At 48.5% G+C, this 17059-nt stretch overlaps 1 protein-coding gene across 3 annotated transcripts; it reads left to right on the top strand.

Moving 5' to 3' along the window:
* Window positions 1-1136: 1136 nt before the first annotated feature.
* Window positions 1137-16543, top strand: ATRIP (ATR interacting protein). 3 transcript variants are annotated; one of them, XM_064274585.1, is made up of 14 exons: window positions 1344-1456; window positions 2127-2238; window positions 3838-3974; window positions 4900-5070; window positions 7366-7484; window positions 8574-8731; window positions 10690-10785; window positions 11110-11239; window positions 11433-12122; window positions 14606-14742; window positions 14891-14982; window positions 15454-15531; window positions 15735-15987; window positions 16390-16543. In XM_064274585.1, exons 2-14 carry the CDS (start codon window positions 2190-2192, stop codon window positions 16455-16457), a joined length of 2178 nt encoding a protein of 725 aa, XP_064130655.1. In that variant the 5' UTR covers window positions 1344-1456; window positions 2127-2189; the 3' UTR covers window positions 16458-16543. The 3 variants fall into 3 exon arrangements, with proteins under 3 accessions (XP_003409935.1, XP_010588135.1, XP_064130655.1); XM_003409887.4 differs by lacking the exon at window positions 2127-2238 and having other exon boundaries at window positions 1137-1456; XM_010589833.3 differs by having other exon boundaries at window positions 1343-2238.
* The last annotated feature ends 516 nt before the right edge of the window (window positions 16544-17059 follow it).

Genomic DNA, 17059 nt, shown 5'->3' with positions numbered 1-17059 from the left:
CACCAGTTGCCTCGAAATATTCTAAGCTCCTTAGGTATTCAGGGCCCTCTAAACCCTGACAGCAATCTATCTGCCTTTCATTTACTGCTCTCCCAAACACTGGTAGGACACTCACACGCTAATCTTGGCACTGAGCACAGAAGGGTAGAGTTTTGCCCCTGTTATTCTCCAATACCAAACCGCTATCCTGTTAATTGCCCTACCACGTCTGCTGCCAATAAAACCCTGTCAGTGCTCAAGCCCAGCGCTAATCCTTGTTCCTCTATGAAGCCTTACCTACTCTTTGCCATATATGACTCTTGCTCAGCACTTCTATGGCCTTTGCGTGGCTTCCATTTAGTGTTGAAGTTTTGTATCTGAGAGGCCTTATGTGCCTTTCTCCTACCCCTTTATCTAGCTAACTCCTACTCAACCTGCAGGACAGCCCGGGTGCCCCTTCCAAGGAGCTTTCCTTGACCTAAGCCTCATCCGTTTCTGTAAGACCATTGGTTGGGGCAAAAAATGCTCCAACCCTCTCAGGGATGTATGACCAAATGTTAACCTGAGCAGTTCCCACTCCCCTCCAACAGGCAAACCCTTCTAAGCATCACCTCTTCTTAGCCCTTTTCCTAAGGCCTACTTCAAATACACACACTTGAAAAATTTACTATATTCAAAGATGAATCTGTTCACAAGAGCCCTGTTCTTGCTCCTCGTCTAATCGCACGCTCCTGGCCTCCTCGGTGAGTCTGGCGGGAGGACAGCGAGGTACAGAGGCCGGATCCCCGAATGCTGGCAGCCTCGATTACCTCACGGGGTGCCAGGGAGGGGGCTTAGAGCCGCCTGCGCGGCGAGCATGGTGCGCCTCTGACCCACAACCCGGGTAACTGGGGTCGTGCCGCGCCTGGTCCTCGCGGTAGACCGACTGCATCCCAGCTGCTAGAATCCCAGCGTCGGGCAAGGCGGGGTGCGACCGAGATGGGCGGGGACTCGGCGAAGAAAGGCGAGTCACGGTGGAAGGTAGGGGACCCCGTTGAGCGCAGCGGCGCGCTAGGATGGTGTCATTCCTGCGTGCCCTCTAGCTGGCAGCTAATTGGCCCATGGGCTCGGGGGCGTGGCACCAGCGGCTGAGGCGAGCGGCCGCACGCGGGCGGTTGGTTTAGTCCCCCGCCTCCCAGCCTGGAGACCGTCGGCAGTCCCCTGGCCCTCGGAGCCTTGGGGCCCGCGGGAGGCATGGCTGGGATCTCTGCGCCGGGCAGCAGAAGGAGGAGCGGGCCCCCGGCGCTTCGCCCTGGCCCGCCGCCTGGCGCCGGGCATCCCCCGAGCAAGCGGGCCCGGGGCTACCCCATCGCCGCTCCGGACCCCGAAGACCCATTCGGCGCGCATGGGGACTTCACCGCCGACGACCTGGAGGAGCTCGACATCCTCGCGTCACAGGCCCTGAGCCAATACCCGGCCACGAATCGGGACGCGTCCAGTGAGTGCGCCTCCGGGCCTTTTCCCCAGAGAGTGGTGACGACCCCTGACGGCCGCGGCTTCGGAACTGCACGGCGACCGGTGCCTGAGTCTCTAGCTCCCCACTACCCTTCACCTTTTTAAAAATAGGGACACCCCGATTTAAGGAGAGGTTGTGTTCCAAAAGGCCCTTTGATTTGAGGAGAGCTGTATCAGCAATGTCAAACAGCTGATTTGAAATATAGAAAGCTAGTTTAGAGTTTACTGCAATCTAAAGTTTGGGCCACTCAGTTCTTGGTTTTCAGCAGAGATCCTTGGAACACTAATACCGCCACCACCAAAACCATCACTACCCATTTCCGTGGGCAGGCTTGGAAAGCTTTGGAGCTTACAAAACCCACTGTCCCCCAGGGGGCAGTGCTGGAGGGGAGGGGTGAAAGGGACTTATTTCATAGAACCAATAAATGATTGACCTTGTGCAAGGATTGTGCTAGGTGCCCAAATGTTAGGAACTGCAGTGGACTTAGCAATGAACAAAAGACAACGACCCATCCCTCACGGAGCTTACATTGTAATTGGGGAATGAGAGAAGTCTTGTAGGGCTGCCAGAAGGAGAGGGATTTTGAGGGCACCTAGGTTGCATCTCTACTTGAGTGTCTCACAGGCATCCTAAACTCAACCATTTCCCACAGACCCATTTCCTCTCTAGCACAGTACCTGGCCAAGCAAACATTGAGAAAACATTCAATGACAGAATGTTCCATATGACAGTGACTAGCACGACTCTTCATCCAGTGATACAAGGTGACTCTTCATCTTTCCTCAACCCTATATCTCATTCCATTCCATATCCTGTCAACTTTACCTTCTAAATCCATCTCTGAAATCCATCTTCTTTACATCATCTCTGCCATCTTCCCAATCTATGCTACCATCATCCCTCCCCTGGGCAATAGTCTGCTGAATTGTCTCCCCATTTACTGTCTTGACTTCCTACAAGTCAGACATCACAGGACAGCTAGAGTGTTCTTTTCAAACCTCAAATCTGGCTTTGTCTCACACAGTTACTTGTGAACATCCCTGCTGAAAGCCCTTTAATGATGTCCCGCTGCTTCTATAATAAAGACCAAAATCCTTAACATGGCCTGCAAGGCCTGACATGGTCCAGCTCTTCCACGCACTCTCTAGGTTCTAGCCACACTGAGCATCCTTTATTCCTTGGATTTTCTCCGCTTCCTTACAGCACAGGCACTTTGCACACTGCTGTTTCTTACACAGTGAGTATTCTTTCCATCCGTTCCCCATCCCCACTCATGTGGTGTAATGGGTTGAATTGTGTCTCCTGAAAAGTTATGTTGAAGTCTTCAGCCCTGTACCTGTAAATATGAGCCTGTTTGGAAATAGAGGTTTTTGCTTGTTATGTAATGATATCATACCAGAGTAGGGTGAGTCCTAAACCTAATGTCTCTGAGTGGTATCTTATAGAAAGAGTAGGACATACAGTCACACACAGGGAGAAGAGACCTGCGAGGAATCAGCTGCAAGCCAAAGAACACCTGGCGCCACCAACAAGGAAGGACCCTCCCCTAGAGTTGGTGCCCTGATTTGGACTTCTAGCCTCCACAGCTGAGTTTTTTAAAGCCACCTACTTGTATTTTTTGTTATGGCAGCATTAGGAAACTAAGACATTGGGTTAAGTCCTGCTTGTTCTTCAGCTCTCCGCTTAATCATCACTTCCTTAGAGAAGCCTTCCAGTCATTCCAGTTGGGTCAAATCTTCCTATTATGGGCTTCCTTGTATTCTCTGCAGCCCTCATCACAGTCGTAATTTTACATTTATTTGTGTGATTATTTGTTGAATGTCCTGTGAGTTCCGTGAGTGTAAGGACTGTATCCATTTTTGCTCACCTTTGTACTTTTAGAGCCTAACTTTGTGCCTTGCATATTGTAGGTGCTCAGTAAATATTGAATAATAGATCACTGATTTCTGGCCAGTGAGTTACCCACATTACCCTTTAGCCCTTTTATGAGACTCTTGGGGTTGGGTGGAGGGTAGAGAGTGGGGGCCAAAAACCAAACCTATGGCTGCCAAGTTGATTCCGACTCATAGCAAGCCTATAGGACAGAGGAGAACTGCCCCATAGGGTTTCCAGGGAGTGGCTAGTAGATTCAAACTGCCGACCTTTTGGTTAGCAGCCAAGCTTTTAACCACTGTACCAGGGCAGAAAATGTTATTTCATGTGTATCATTTATGAGTTTGAATCATGTTCTTTGGTTGGAAAATACTGTATTGCTTACTAGATCTTTCTCTAATTTCCTTTGAAGAGTGACTCTTTTCAGCATTGTCTGGCAAAAGTGGCGAAATGTTGGGTCCTGACATGTATATGGGAACTATTTTTTACAGGTGTTCATAAGGTCCCCAGAATAGATGGGATGGCAAAAAATAAAAATCCTACAGGAAAAAGCAGAGAAAGTATGCCAGTTAAAGATAATTTTGAATTAGAGGTACTTCAGGCACAATACAGAGAACTTAAAGAAAAGGTAAGTAAGTTGACTTATCCTTGTAGCTAATTCATTTATTCATTATGAAGTATCGTACAATAAAATGTACGAAAGTTTTTAAACAAGGGCCCAGATTCATCAACTGAGGAGTGAAATGAGCGAAGGCTGGGAAAAGAAAGCCAGAACGTTTAGGCTAAAATAAACTAAATCATTAGATTCCTAACATCCAAGGCAAGAAAGGAAACACTGTATACCAGTTCCAAAAAGAGATACAAACTTTTTCTGTTACAGCACCGAGACAGATTTATAGTTTATATCTTTATATGATGTGCACAACATCATTAATGGTGCTATATTCATTAGCAGCTTTGCAAGAAAGTAGTCATCTCTCATATGATCATTGTTCTATAGATCTTTAGGGAAACCAGAAATATAATGTGGTATTTAAGTTCTGTGAAATACGCGGCCCAGATTGTTTATCACAGCCTAAAGAATCTGTGTATATGAGTGACAAGTGTGTCCCTAGGCTGTCCTGCTGAATATCAGCTGTCCCATGAACAGGCCTAGCAGACCATGGTGAAGTCTGGTTGGCATAGATATGTTTTGAGCAGTCATTGGTCCACAGGACATGTTTTTCTGTGCTTTCTCCCCCTCCCCAGCTACATATTAAAAAACCAGAAAACGGTTACTATGGAGTCAGTTCTAACTCATGGCAACACCGTGTGTATCAGAGTAGACCTTTGCTCCATGGGTTTTCAGTGGCTGATTTTTCAGTAGATTGCCCGACCATTCTTCTAAGGCTCCTCTAGGTGGACTCGAACCTCCAACCTTTCGGTTCACATCTGAGTGCATTAACCATTTGCACCATCTAGGGACTCCTTACATGTTAAAACAACACTTTAAAACAGGTATATATGTAATTTTCCCTTACAAACGTTTCACAAGATTTATTTGGGATTTACAGCTGAAGGCAATGGAAGAAGACGTCCTCATTAAAAATGGAGAAATTAAAATTTTGCGGGACTCATTACATCAAACAGAGTCCATTCTGGAGGAACAGAGAAGATCACATTTCCTTCTTGAGCAAGAGAGAGCGCAAGCACTGAGTGACAAAGAAAAGGAATTCTCCAAAAAGGTGACCCAGAATGTTGTGCCTATTATGGACACTAGCTTTGCCTGTTCACTGAGCTCCTTTAGAAGCAATGACCAAAGTTGCCTGTGAATCTGCCCGGGAGATTTCAACGGTTGTTTAAGTTCTTGTGCCATCAGCTACTTGCCATGCACTTTTCTTCCAGGTAGTACGTGTGATTTGGAAAAGGACTTAGATGAAACTCAGCTTTGCAGTGGCAGTTGGTCTTGGCACGAATAAATCACTAGCTTAGAGTTTTGAGGTGCAGGCTTAACTTAGGGCTCCTTCGGTAGATCAGGAACTCGGTTGACCTAGCTTAGGCCAAAAGGGAATGTATTGCCTTCCATAACCAAGTCTGGGAAAAGTGCAGTGGGCCTTGAATGACTCAGACATTGCCAGGACTCATCTTTATTCTTTACACTATAGACAGACTTCATCCTTATGGTAGGGGATGTGGTCTCCAGAAGCTCCTGGGCTCACATTTCATAGCTCTAGAGCAAAGTTAAGACCTGGGCTCCCTCATCTCAGGTTTTAAAATTCTGGGGAAGGCTCTGATTGGTCTAACTTGTGTCAGTTACCTATCCCTTGACCAGTGTCTGTAACCAAAGAGTTGGCAACTCCCACCCACATCACACAGTCAGAGGTAGGAAAATGAGTGTTTCCCAGGGGAAAGAAGATGCTGTTCTGGGAAGGAAAACAGCAGGTGTCCAGTAGTATAAATACGGCATGGGGCCAGTGTCTGACCGCCCCCCCTCCAGCCCCACAATGGGGAAGGAGAACCAAGATCAACAGTCCAAGGCTGATTCTTACGAGACAGATCAGACATGCCTTCTCTCTCCACCATTTTTACCAACTCTGACACCAGCCGTTCCTCCCACAGCACTGTCTGCTGGGCTCGATAATTCACTGCAGTGGCCTCACAGAACTCACAGTCAGTTCTCACAATTATGGGGTTTATTAGGGAAGTAAGAGTTACAGTTAAGGCTCAGGAACACTCAGGATACAGTTCTTCCATCAGGGTAGCCTCTTCCTAACCATTCTCACCGGCACACCTCTCCCTGGCCCTAGGCCTTTTTCCAAATGCATTCAGCTTTCTCTTTCCATGGGCCACAAAGCCCACCTCACCGTCTCCTGCTGCTAGGTCTCTGCTGCTGGTTCTTTCCTGCCACTGCTTCTCACCATCTTCAGGGTTACAACTTGCTTTCTCCCTGGGTCTCCCGCTTCCAGGAACTTCTCAGCGCAGGGATCCTGGGTCTAAAGGATGTGCTTTCTGCTCCTGGCTGTTCTTCCTTGGTGGTGATAGGATCCTTCCCTCTCCTTTGGAACTGGCTCTCTTTGAAAGCAAAACTGACCAACCCCCTTGGTGGGCCACAGTTATCCCATATACCGATCACCTGGGTGGGAGTTACAAGACCATGGCTAGAACAGCCACATAAAAATAATCAATCACACCACAAGTATGTACCACAACTTTTCCTTCAGTGTTGCCCAATGTTTCACTCTCAAGGACACGGAGTCTTACTCTACTGTTACTTCATTCAGCAAACTTAGTAAACTTTAAATCAGCATCTACCTAAAAAAAAAAAAACCTAAGGCTGGCATTAATAGCAGCAATTGACTTTCCACATAAGTGATGAAGAGCCAGGGAATTTGTAGTCAGACAAACCGGAGTTTGGATCCAGGCCTCATCACATCCAAACTCCATGACTCATTTTCTTTACCTGTTCTAGGAAATAACCAGAAGGTTTGTTGGGAAAATAAGAGCTCCTGTACTTACTGTGTCTGGTGCTGTGCCTGGCCCAGAGTGCTTGGTGAATGACAGCAGTTACTGTTGGCCATAGTAGGCCCTTGGGGCCAAAGCATCAGGTCTCCTCATGCCCCACAGGGTTTTGGTAAAACTATTCCAAATGCTCTGCCCAGACTTGCAAGAACACCTGGAATTGTACACCACGTTATTCTTATTTAAGTCCCCCAACCATGATGAAGCTAAAGATTGTCTTTAATGTTACAGATAAGCTAAGATTCGGAGAGGCTAAGTAAGTGGTAGGGCTGGTATTTGAACCCTCACAAACTATCCTCCCAAGAGTTTGGGTCAAAGAAAGTATCTTTCTAGAGCACCATGCTGTCTTTCAGGAGGAAGGCTGAAATTTGACATTTTAGAACATTATGTCACAGCAGACTTTCATACTTAATTTCTGTTGTTTTTCCTTTATTAACTTGAGATTTTGAAGTCCAGAGATATTTTTGTATATGTAATAGGACCACGACATGCATAGTTTGTATGTTTCTTTTGTCTTCCAGCTCCAGTCATTGCAGTCTGAACTCCAGTTTAAAGATGCAGAGATGAATGAATTAAGGACAAAGCTTCAAAGCAGTGAACGAGCAAATAAACTGGCTGCACCCAGCATTTCCCACCTCAGGTAATGATGGTGCTGGAGGAGAGCTCAGTTTTGTGTTGTTTAATAAACAGCCTAAATAGCAATGTCAGGGTAGTGCTGAATGAAGGCCAGGACTTCTGCCACCTGGGCAGAGATCCTCTTTCCTGAAGGACTCAAAGGCAATTTGGATGAAGTTTAAATGGTTTGGGGCATTATATCACAAAGGCCCAGCACTCTAGAAGTGATTCCTTTCTATGGGACTTGATAAACACAGCTGCTTGGGATTAGATTTGTTTGAGCTAAACTAGAAAAAGTTAGAAATTTTTGGCCCAAGCACGAGTGTATCTCATGTCAGCTACTTGGGATATTTTTTCTCATATGCTACCGTGGGACTGTTGTCCAAGAGCCCCTGCTTTTGTTGCCGGGTGTGATCAGCTTGTTAGTGGTCTGTGTCCTGCCCTTTGTGCTTAGCTGCTAGAGAAGTCTAGCACACTGTCATTGTCAGCTTTGAAATGTGAACAGTGTGGTCAAGGCATCTTTCTCTAGTCTTGAACATTTTGCTGCCACTGGGTAGGCCTTTGCTTGTAACAGGCAGGACGTGCAATTGAATTCTTGCCTGTACGTAGTCTGTAAGACACGAGAGTTAAAGGGGTGCATCCTCACCACTTCACATATCACGAACAGAAGGGCCTCAGCATTTCCACCCAGCTTGACTGGCGCTGAGGAATTTGCTTAGTTTTCAAGCTGCAAGACACAACCCAGCTTCTGATAGACCTTCTTTCTATTGGTAGTCTTTGGATTCAGTCTTTGACTATGAAAAAGAGGTTGTTCCACATTGACAAGATGTTTTGTGAAATTGGAAATAGTAAATTAGAAATTATGGCTGCTATTTTGGGGGTGATTAGAAGAATAGGGAAATAAATGAAAGACTTTTCCAACCACTTGGATCAAAATGCCTTGAACTTTGCACTGCTTTCTTGACAAAGAATGACATACATAAAATATAAAACCTTTCATCAAAATAGCTAGACATGAGAAGGTTTAAAGCTTGTTGTTACAAGTTTTATAACTAGGTATTTTAAGTGGTTTTAGCAGAATCATTACTTTGCTTTTATAGTTAACTTTTTCCAGTCCTAGGAAAAGTCCTTCCATGGTTATAAAGCCAGAAGCATGTTCACCACATTTTGGAAAAACATCTTTCCCTACAAAGGAGTCTTTTGGCGCTAACATGTCCCTTCCCCATCCCTGCCAGACAGAGCAAGGATACAAGTCTCTGGTGGGCAGAGAGGGTAAGTCAATATATTAGTCATCTATTGCTATGTAACAGATTACCCAAATTTGTAGCTTAAAACAACAATAATCGTTTACTATCTCTATGGGTCAGCAGTTCTAATGGCAGAGTGGGGACAGCTTGTCCCTGCTATGGTGGGACTCAGCTGAAGGCTTCAGTGTGGCTGGCGGATCTGTTTCCAAGGTGACTCACTCACATGAATTCTCTCCACACATGGGTGGCTCCACAGGGCTACTCGAATGTCCTCATGACATGGCTGATGGGTTCCTATAGAGTGAGCAAACCCGGAGAGAACCATTGGAAGTTAGGTTTTTATGGCCTAGCCCGGGAAGTCACATAGCATCACTTCTGTCACATTCTATTCATGAGAAGCGAGTTACTCTGGGCCATATTCAAGGGGAAGGAAACTAGACTTTACCTTTTGAAGGGAGGCGTAGCAAAGAATTTTGCAGGCGTATTTTAAAACTACCAAAGTCCACATCCGTTGACCAGGCTAGAAACACAGCTAGTATTCAGGGAAGCAGTGGTTAAGAGCTTGGCTGCTAACCAAAAGGTCAGCAGTTCAAATCCACCACCCGCTCCTTGGAAACGCTGTGGGGCAGTTCTCCTCTGTCGTGTAGGGTCGCTATGAGTCGGATTTGACTCGATGGTAATGGGTTTGGTTTTTTTTTTTAGGCTCTTTTCAGCCTTGAGTTTGTATAGCTCAGTCCAGACTAAGGGAATGCAGCTGCTTTCTAGAGACAGGCAGTTAAACACTAGATTTTCACACTGAGACTGTGCTCTGCCAGTTTATCTTGTGATTCAGGTACATTGCTCCTCCTTTTTAAATCATTGGCCATTGCACCACTTCTGAGAAACTGCATCCCATTCACGTTTTTGGCATCTAGTAATTAACAATATACTGGCCACTTTTTATGCCCCTGGACTTCATAAGTAAGGCGTTATTCTGGTTCTAATGCGTTTAGCGTCAAGGTGGGTCCCTTTTGAAATACGTGAAGCTCAGCAGTCCTGAGTTGAAGCCTCCTTGTTGTGCAGGTTGAGCATTCTCTTAGGTGATGCTTCCTGGATGTGTTAGTTTTGTAAATTTTTATAAACTTTTGCCTTGTTTTCCTTTATTTCTGTGAGATAAGGCTTGGAAGCATGATTATGGATTTCCTGTGTGATAGGGAGTGCTGATGGGTTTGTTTTGGTTTTTCTGTGTTGTATTTGGAAAACCAGAGGTTCCCCATGTAACCTAATGGACAGGCACGCTCAATAAATTATTCATCTAGCTCTCATTGGTATGTTATTTTACCACAGATCAGTGGCACCACAGTGCCACTCACCTCATTGGTAGCTTGTATCACCGAATTATATTTCTCAAAATCCATACTACCAAACAAAAATTTAAACACATTCAGTTAGTAGGCATCCATTCCAATACTGAAAACACATGCCATCCAAAAAAATTAAGGAGAAAAAAATGTAGTAGCAAAAGGGTTTTGAAGAAGCAGTGTCAGGTAGTGTCACAACCAGGCAGTGGAGCCCAGCAGCCTGGATGTGAGCCCCAGCCACACCACTTACTGGCTAGTGTGACTCTGGGAAGTCCCTTAACCTCTGTACCTGTTTCTCATTACCAAGGCTAATGATAACCCCTCCTCTGTGATGAACAAATGAACTAATACGTATAAAATTCGCAGAACAGTGTCTGGCACGTGTAATTGCCAGTAGTTACTGTTTTTTATCTTGTTGCCTCGTTTTGTAGTGGGGCAAACAATTTCTTTTCCTGGGGAAGTTCTTGTTTTACATAAGGAAGAGAAAACATGTGAGGGTTCTTGAGTCATTCTAGCTTTTGTTTTGATCCAAGGTTGAAGAAGTAAAACGATTTACTTGTGTTTTAAATGCATTACGTGTAAGAGTTCTGAAATGCCTGTGCTTTTATGCTCAAGTTTTGATTCACATTTTATCTAATTTCAGAAAATAAGGCCCATAATCTGGGAGGTGAATCCATAAAACAAGAAGAAGCCCCCAAAATTCTTGTTGACAGTTGGATGCAGAGATCAGACACTCAAGGTACTAGAATGCCTGCTCTGTCTGCTTGGCTCTGATTGTCCTTTGCAAAGGCTGGCTCCACAGTAGAATCCCTGGGAACTGTCCGGGGCTCTGAAAACCACAGCACCAGGCACTCCTTCAGAGTCAAGAGGAGTGGTAATTTGTGACTTACGCAGAAGACTTTGTAAAATGGAAAAGGGCCAAGAGCAAGTGTGTCCCAGAGCCTTCAGGCATCTCAGTGGGCCCTTAGCTTAGAAGGTACTTAGCATCTAAGGAGCCCTAAATTTTCCTTCTAGAAAAAGCCTCACCTGTCGGAACTTTCTAGAATCACCTTGTTTTCTGCAGGTTCCATTTTGATAAACCTGCTTCTGAAGCAGCCTTTGATCCCAGGGACATCCCTAGGTCTGTGCCACCTCCTGAGCAGTTGTTCCGAGGCTCCTACTGGCACCCTTTTACAGCCGCCAGGATTTGGCAGGTAAGCATAAGGCTCCTAAAAAGCTCGACTGATAAGGAGTTACCTGGAAGCAAGCTCCTCTCTGGCCCTGACCAGCTGGGAGGTCTGTGGGCTGGGCTGGCTGGGAGACTAGAGTTTGGCAGGGAGGTTGTTTGGGGCCCTTGACCTTCTCTCCATCCCACAGTTGTCTCTTTTCTTTTGTGTTTGTTGCCAGTGCCTTGTCTGGGATTTCAGGCCTCAGGACCACAGGTTTTCGTGAAGGGTCGTTTTCCTTGTCAGCCCTGAGAGAAGCACAGAGCCTGGCATCCACTGGACTGAATCTGGTTGCCAGGAGTGAAGGTTCATGTGACCAAGACCCAGCAGAGGGGGGCAGAAGGACCTTCCCACTCTGCCAGCTTCCTGGAGCTGTGCATCTCCTCCCTCTTGTACAGTTCTTCATTGGCTTACATGGCCAGGCTCTGCAGGATTTGGCAGCAGCCAAGAGAAGTGGAGCACCTGGGGACTCACCAACACATTCCTCCTGCGTGAGCTCAGGGGTAGAGGCCAGCCCCGAGGACTCACTTTGCAACCTAGAAGGTTTCTCTGTGGCTTCACTTAGCATTCTTCAGCACCTGGTATGCCACAGTGGAGCAGTCGTCTGCCTGTTACTGTCAGGAGTAGGGGCAGATACTGCTTCTGGGGAAGGAAACAAGAGCCAGCTTCACAGACATGGTCATGGAGATGTGACCTCAGCCCCTAAGGGGATTGCCGATGACCAGGCCCAACATCCTCTACTGAATATGCTTCTTCACCTGTTGGCTTTTTCTTCTGCAGCAACAGGTCACCTTCGAGCCAGCATCCTGAGCCAGAGCCTTAAGGTTTTGGTGAAGTTAGCAGAAAATGCTTCCTTTGATTTGTTGCCCAGGTATAAAGCAGCATAGGAGTCATGGTACTTTGTGGGTCTTCCCTGACCTCTGAAGGTCTGTCTTGTGGTCACATCCTTCACTTGCTTACACTACTCAGTTCAGGGAGTACTAAAGTGATGGGAAGTGGGGCCAGGTATTGGGAGAACCAAGGAAGTGGTTTATTTGGTTTAATTCTGCCTCTGTACAGCAGGTAAGCAGAAGGCACACGTGATAAAAGGAGGCTGTTAGCTACCATAGAAGAATGCCCTGCACCCCAGGACAGCAAAGGCTGAACCAAGAGGCCTTTGAACCTGGGACATGGATCAGGTGAAGGCCACGTAGCCACAGCCACATTTAAGTTGATGATTCCCTAAGGAGGCACCAAGGGTGTGGGGAGGGTCTGCAGCTCCCAGACCTGCGGGGAGTCGGAACCTCATTGTTGTGCTCACTGCTGGCATGAGCCACAGGTTGCTTGCTCCTCTTGAGGTTTGTCGGAAGTGGTAATATAGTGAAGCTAGCTAATGAGCACTGTAGTCACATATTCCTAGCTTAGGATTCCAGGGCCTCAGGACTGGCAGGAACTGTAAACACCATTCAGCCCACCTCCATCCAGTAATCCAGTCCCCCCTCAGCACTCCACCCAAGGGCCAGTTGGAATGACTCTACCAGCTTGGGTGTATTTTAAATTGTCTTGTCTCTGAGTTCAGCATTCCCATTTCCTAAAACTCTGGATCCTGGTTTCCATCCAAATAGCTTCTGTTTGGTCTCGTCATCCTGCAGGTGGTGCTCAGGACTGGCCACAGTACTGCAGTGCAGTGTGGGCAGCATGGTGGGGGACAGAGCTGTCGTCCAGGTGCCTGCAGGAGCCCAGCTCATAGTAGCTGATTGCTTGTTTCATGCTCGTTAAACAAATACACCAACATTCCATTCCTAGTGAGCTTGTCCACGGGACATTCAAAAACAGCCATCAAGTGGGTGCACTGTAAGCCAGATACTGTGACAGATGCTTTCCACTCACAGCTCATGTGACCCCCTTATAGCCCTGCATCCTCAGACCTAGCGCAGAGCCTGGCTCACTGTAAGCACTCAGGCATTATTTGTTGAGTGAATAAACCCTGTTTTAAGGTAGGGAAACTTGTCTGCAGCTCCATGGGGAGCATGCTGGTGGAGAAGGGTGGCTTTCAGGCCATCTGTCAGTCTCCTGAAACATTGCCCTTCATCGCTGTCTCATACCACCTCGACTCAGTGATTCTTTTCAGAATTCCTTTATGCTTTCCATGCTTAAGCTGAACCCCCCTACACGCAGCTTCCTGTCTACCTTGGGCTTAAAGCTTGGGTCAGGAGGCTGTCGAGGCTCGAAAGCAGCGTGATGCAGTACAGGTAACCAGGAAGGCTGCGGCACCTTCTGTTCCTCGATAGCCTTAAAAGGGAGGTCGTCGCCCATCCAGTCTTTAAAGCGATCATCCCTCTTATCCTTGTCTTGTTCCTACTGCATCTGTTACAGCCCTAGGGGTCCAGGGTTGTCCCCCAGGGACTGGGACAGCAGGGGGTTCTGAGCAAATAGGACTCACCCCCTTCGAATATAAAATTTCATTTAAAAAGAAGGTTCTGATGCTATCAAAAAGTAGGTTGGAAACCACTGTGTTGTATATAAAGGGGTTTTTTTCCTTGAAGATAGTTTCAGGGGCTATAGTGCACTAGTTTGGAGCCCTGGTGGTACAGTGGTTAAGAGCTCAGCTGCTAACCAAAAGGTCAGCAGTTCAAATCCATCAGCTGCTCCTTGGAAACCCTATGGGGTAGTTCTATTCTGTCCTATAGGGTCTCTATGAGTCAGAATCGACTCGACAGCTTGCCTAATGAAATCAGGTAACAACCAGGTTAAATTTCAATCTCCCACAAAGTCCCACACTCCCTGGCCATTGAAGACCGTTTCTCACACCATGTTATGACATCATGCCTGTTTGGGGGCAGAGGCAGGAAAGCCTGGGAGCTGAGTGTGGGCCAGGCTCCAGGTCCAGGGAGTCCTCCCATTCTCTGAAGAATGCTGGGCCAGGTGAGGGCCTGACAGCCTTCCACCTCAGCAGACCTGCGGGGAAGGTTAGTCCCCACATTTTCACATGACGAGTTTTGTAACAAGTGGGTGGTGGTCAGGCCAGCGTTTGAATCCAGGTCTGAACATTGTCTCTTCATTCTGCCCTACTCAGGTTTTAAAGGAGCCCTGGTAGCACAGTGGTTAAGTACTTGGCTACTAACTGAAAGGTTGGTAGTTTGAACCCGCCAGCCACTGGCAGGAGGAAGACATGTCAGTCTGCTGTAAAGATTTACAGCCTTGGAAACCCTATGGGACAGTTCTACTCTGTCCTCTAGGGTCACTATGAGTCGGAATTGACTCGACAGCAATGGGAACAGGTACTCTGATTTTTGACCACTAGTGAAAAGCAAGGGTGATGAACTATGGAATTGGGGTTGGGGAGTGTCATGTCTCTCTGGACCTGTTTTTTAGATTCCAGTGTGTGTTCCGGGTGCTGCCACAGTGCCTCAGCCCAGAAACGCCCATCCCCAGCGTGCTGCTGACTGTAGAGCTCCTCTCCCTGCTGGTGGACCACGAGAAGCTTGCCCCTCAGCTCTGTGCCCATTCGGGTAAAGCCAGGCGGGGCGGACAGCTGGACTTCGGCGGACTGGAGGGAGGGTTGGGACAGAGTCAGGGGCCTCCTGAGGCGCCTGCAGCTTGTCCCCCAGCTCTGGGTGAGAAGGGCACCCTGAGTGAGAAGTGGGGCATCCTTTGCAGAGGGCTGCCTCCTCCTGCTGCTGTACATGTACATCACGTCAAGGCCTGACAAAGTGGCCTCGGAGAGACAGTGGCTCCAGCTGGAACAAGAGGTAAAAGTTCCAGACCCCACTGTGGACTGCTCACCACCTCTGCCTCAGGGCCCACAAGCCTCCTTTCTCTATCCTTCCCGGCCCAGGGAGAAAGGGACCTTTAACTCATTTTGGTAATCAGCTTATCAAGCATCTAAGGAGGTGAAGTCAGTTTGGGGTTGCCACACCACACAGATAGGATAAAGGTGCATCCCAGTTGTCCTGGGACTTGGCAGACCTGCCTGGTGACTGATCCTATCCTGGCTTTGAGTCCTGGTAGCCAAAACAACCTGGGGGCAGGTGGGTTGTTGGTGAGACACAGGCGTGGGTCCTGAGTCTGGCCTGGGAAGGCCCCACGACACCACACCTGGACCCCATTTGTGCAGATAAGCAGTTGCCAAAGCAACTGGAGCTCTTAGGAGAAGCCAGGCAAGGCCCTGTCTGTCTTGGTCTCACTCCGCTGGGGATGGAACTGCCTCATTCTTCTTCTAGGTGGTGTGGCTCCTGGCAAAGCTTGGTGTGCAGAGCCCCTCCCCAGTCACTGGCTCCAACTGCCAGTGCAACATGGAGGTGAGTGGCCAGGGGCAGGTAGCAGCCAACAATGTGGCAGCTCTGCAAGTGGGCAAGGTGGCCCTGTGCAAGGACTCCGTACTCCTAAACCTGGTGCCCACCACTCAGAAACCTCCTCACCTGGGATGCTGGGAAATGTGCTGCCCAGCTGAGCAGGTTTTTAGGCACAGGAAGCTAGGAGACTTGACCCCCTCCCCCATCAGGTGGTGAGAGCGCTCACGGTGATGCTGCACAGACAGTGGCTGACAGTACGGAGGGCAGAGGGGCCCCCAAGGACTGACCAGCAGAAGCGGACAGTGCGGTGTCTGCGGGACACAGTGCTGTTGCTGCACAGCCTGTCCCAGAAGGACAAACTCTTCACTGTGCACTGCGTGGAAGTCCTGCATCAGTATGACCAGGTGATGCCAGGGGTCAGCACACTGATCCGAGGGCTCCCTGATGTGACAGACTGTGAAGGTGAGCAGGCAAGAGGATCTACTCACACGTGGGGTTTTCCCTGAAGCTTATGGACAAGGTCGACTTCCTGGCCTCACTTAGCAGTCCCCTCCCCCATCTGTCACAGCCTTTCCTGCCCTGGGGACATGCTCATTGTCTTCCTGCTTTGGTTCTTCTCTGATCACACTGGGCTGCCTTTTGCTTGCATCTGTTGAGTTGGCCTGGCAAAGCCACGGTTTTTCCAGAAGTATCCCTGTCTGAATTGCCTTTGTATCACTTTGCTTGCAGTAGCTGAGGGAGCAAGGCCTGGGCTTGGAAGGGACTGGTTAGTTCCTGCCTGCGCTGGGGGAAGAGAGGCGGGACCTCCCCCAGCCCCCAGCACCTTCCCATCTTCACCATAGAACCCTTTTCTTTCTGGCTCAGAGGCAGCCCTGGATGACCTCTGTGCTGCCGAGACCGATGTGGATGACCCCGAGATGGACTGTGCCTGAGGCCCGTGAGCATTGCCAGCACCACCATTTTCCTCCCTTCATTAACTGATTAAAAGCAGTGAGGGGCTGTTGGGCCGAGAACACCAGCTTCGGTGTTGTGTTTCCTGAGTCTTCTTGGCTGAGTGGGCGGGATGGCACAGGGACCCAGAGAAGAAAGGCTGAGATCCTTCCTTCTGTCCCTGGCTAGAGCTGAGATCCCATCCCCATGGTAACTAATCTGCCATAAAGAGCCCTGCCCTGCTTATAGAATTGCCCTGAGTCATTGTTTTGGGCTAGGGCCATGGGAAGAAACCTTCGTGTGGCAGAGGAGGGCCCCTCACCCTAGACGTAAACTAGGGAGGCCTGGGAAAGTGGGCCAAGGTGTGGGTGCAAAAGGGCCAGGCCAGGGGCTCCCAGCAGTGCCAGAGCTAGTCTTGGAGCTAGCCTCCCGGGACTGCCTGGGCACGGTGTCCTCAGCTGGCGCTCTCACTGGGGTGAGCACCCTGGTGCACTGTGCACAGGCCCACAGCTGTGCATCTGAGAAGTCCTTGGGGCGCCACTGCAGGGAGGGAAGGAATGACTGGGAAGCGAAGGGCGCTGGTGGGTGGCCTAAACCCAGCCGG

The sequence above is a fragment of the Loxodonta africana genome, chromosome 22, assembly GCF_030014295.1.
Source record: "Loxodonta africana isolate mLoxAfr1 chromosome 22, mLoxAfr1.hap2, whole genome shotgun sequence".
NCBI lineage: Eukaryota > Metazoa > Chordata > Mammalia > Proboscidea > Elephantidae > Loxodonta > Loxodonta africana.
The sequence above is the reverse complement of the archived record's forward strand: the minus strand, read 5'-3'. Positions and strand labels throughout refer to the sequence as shown.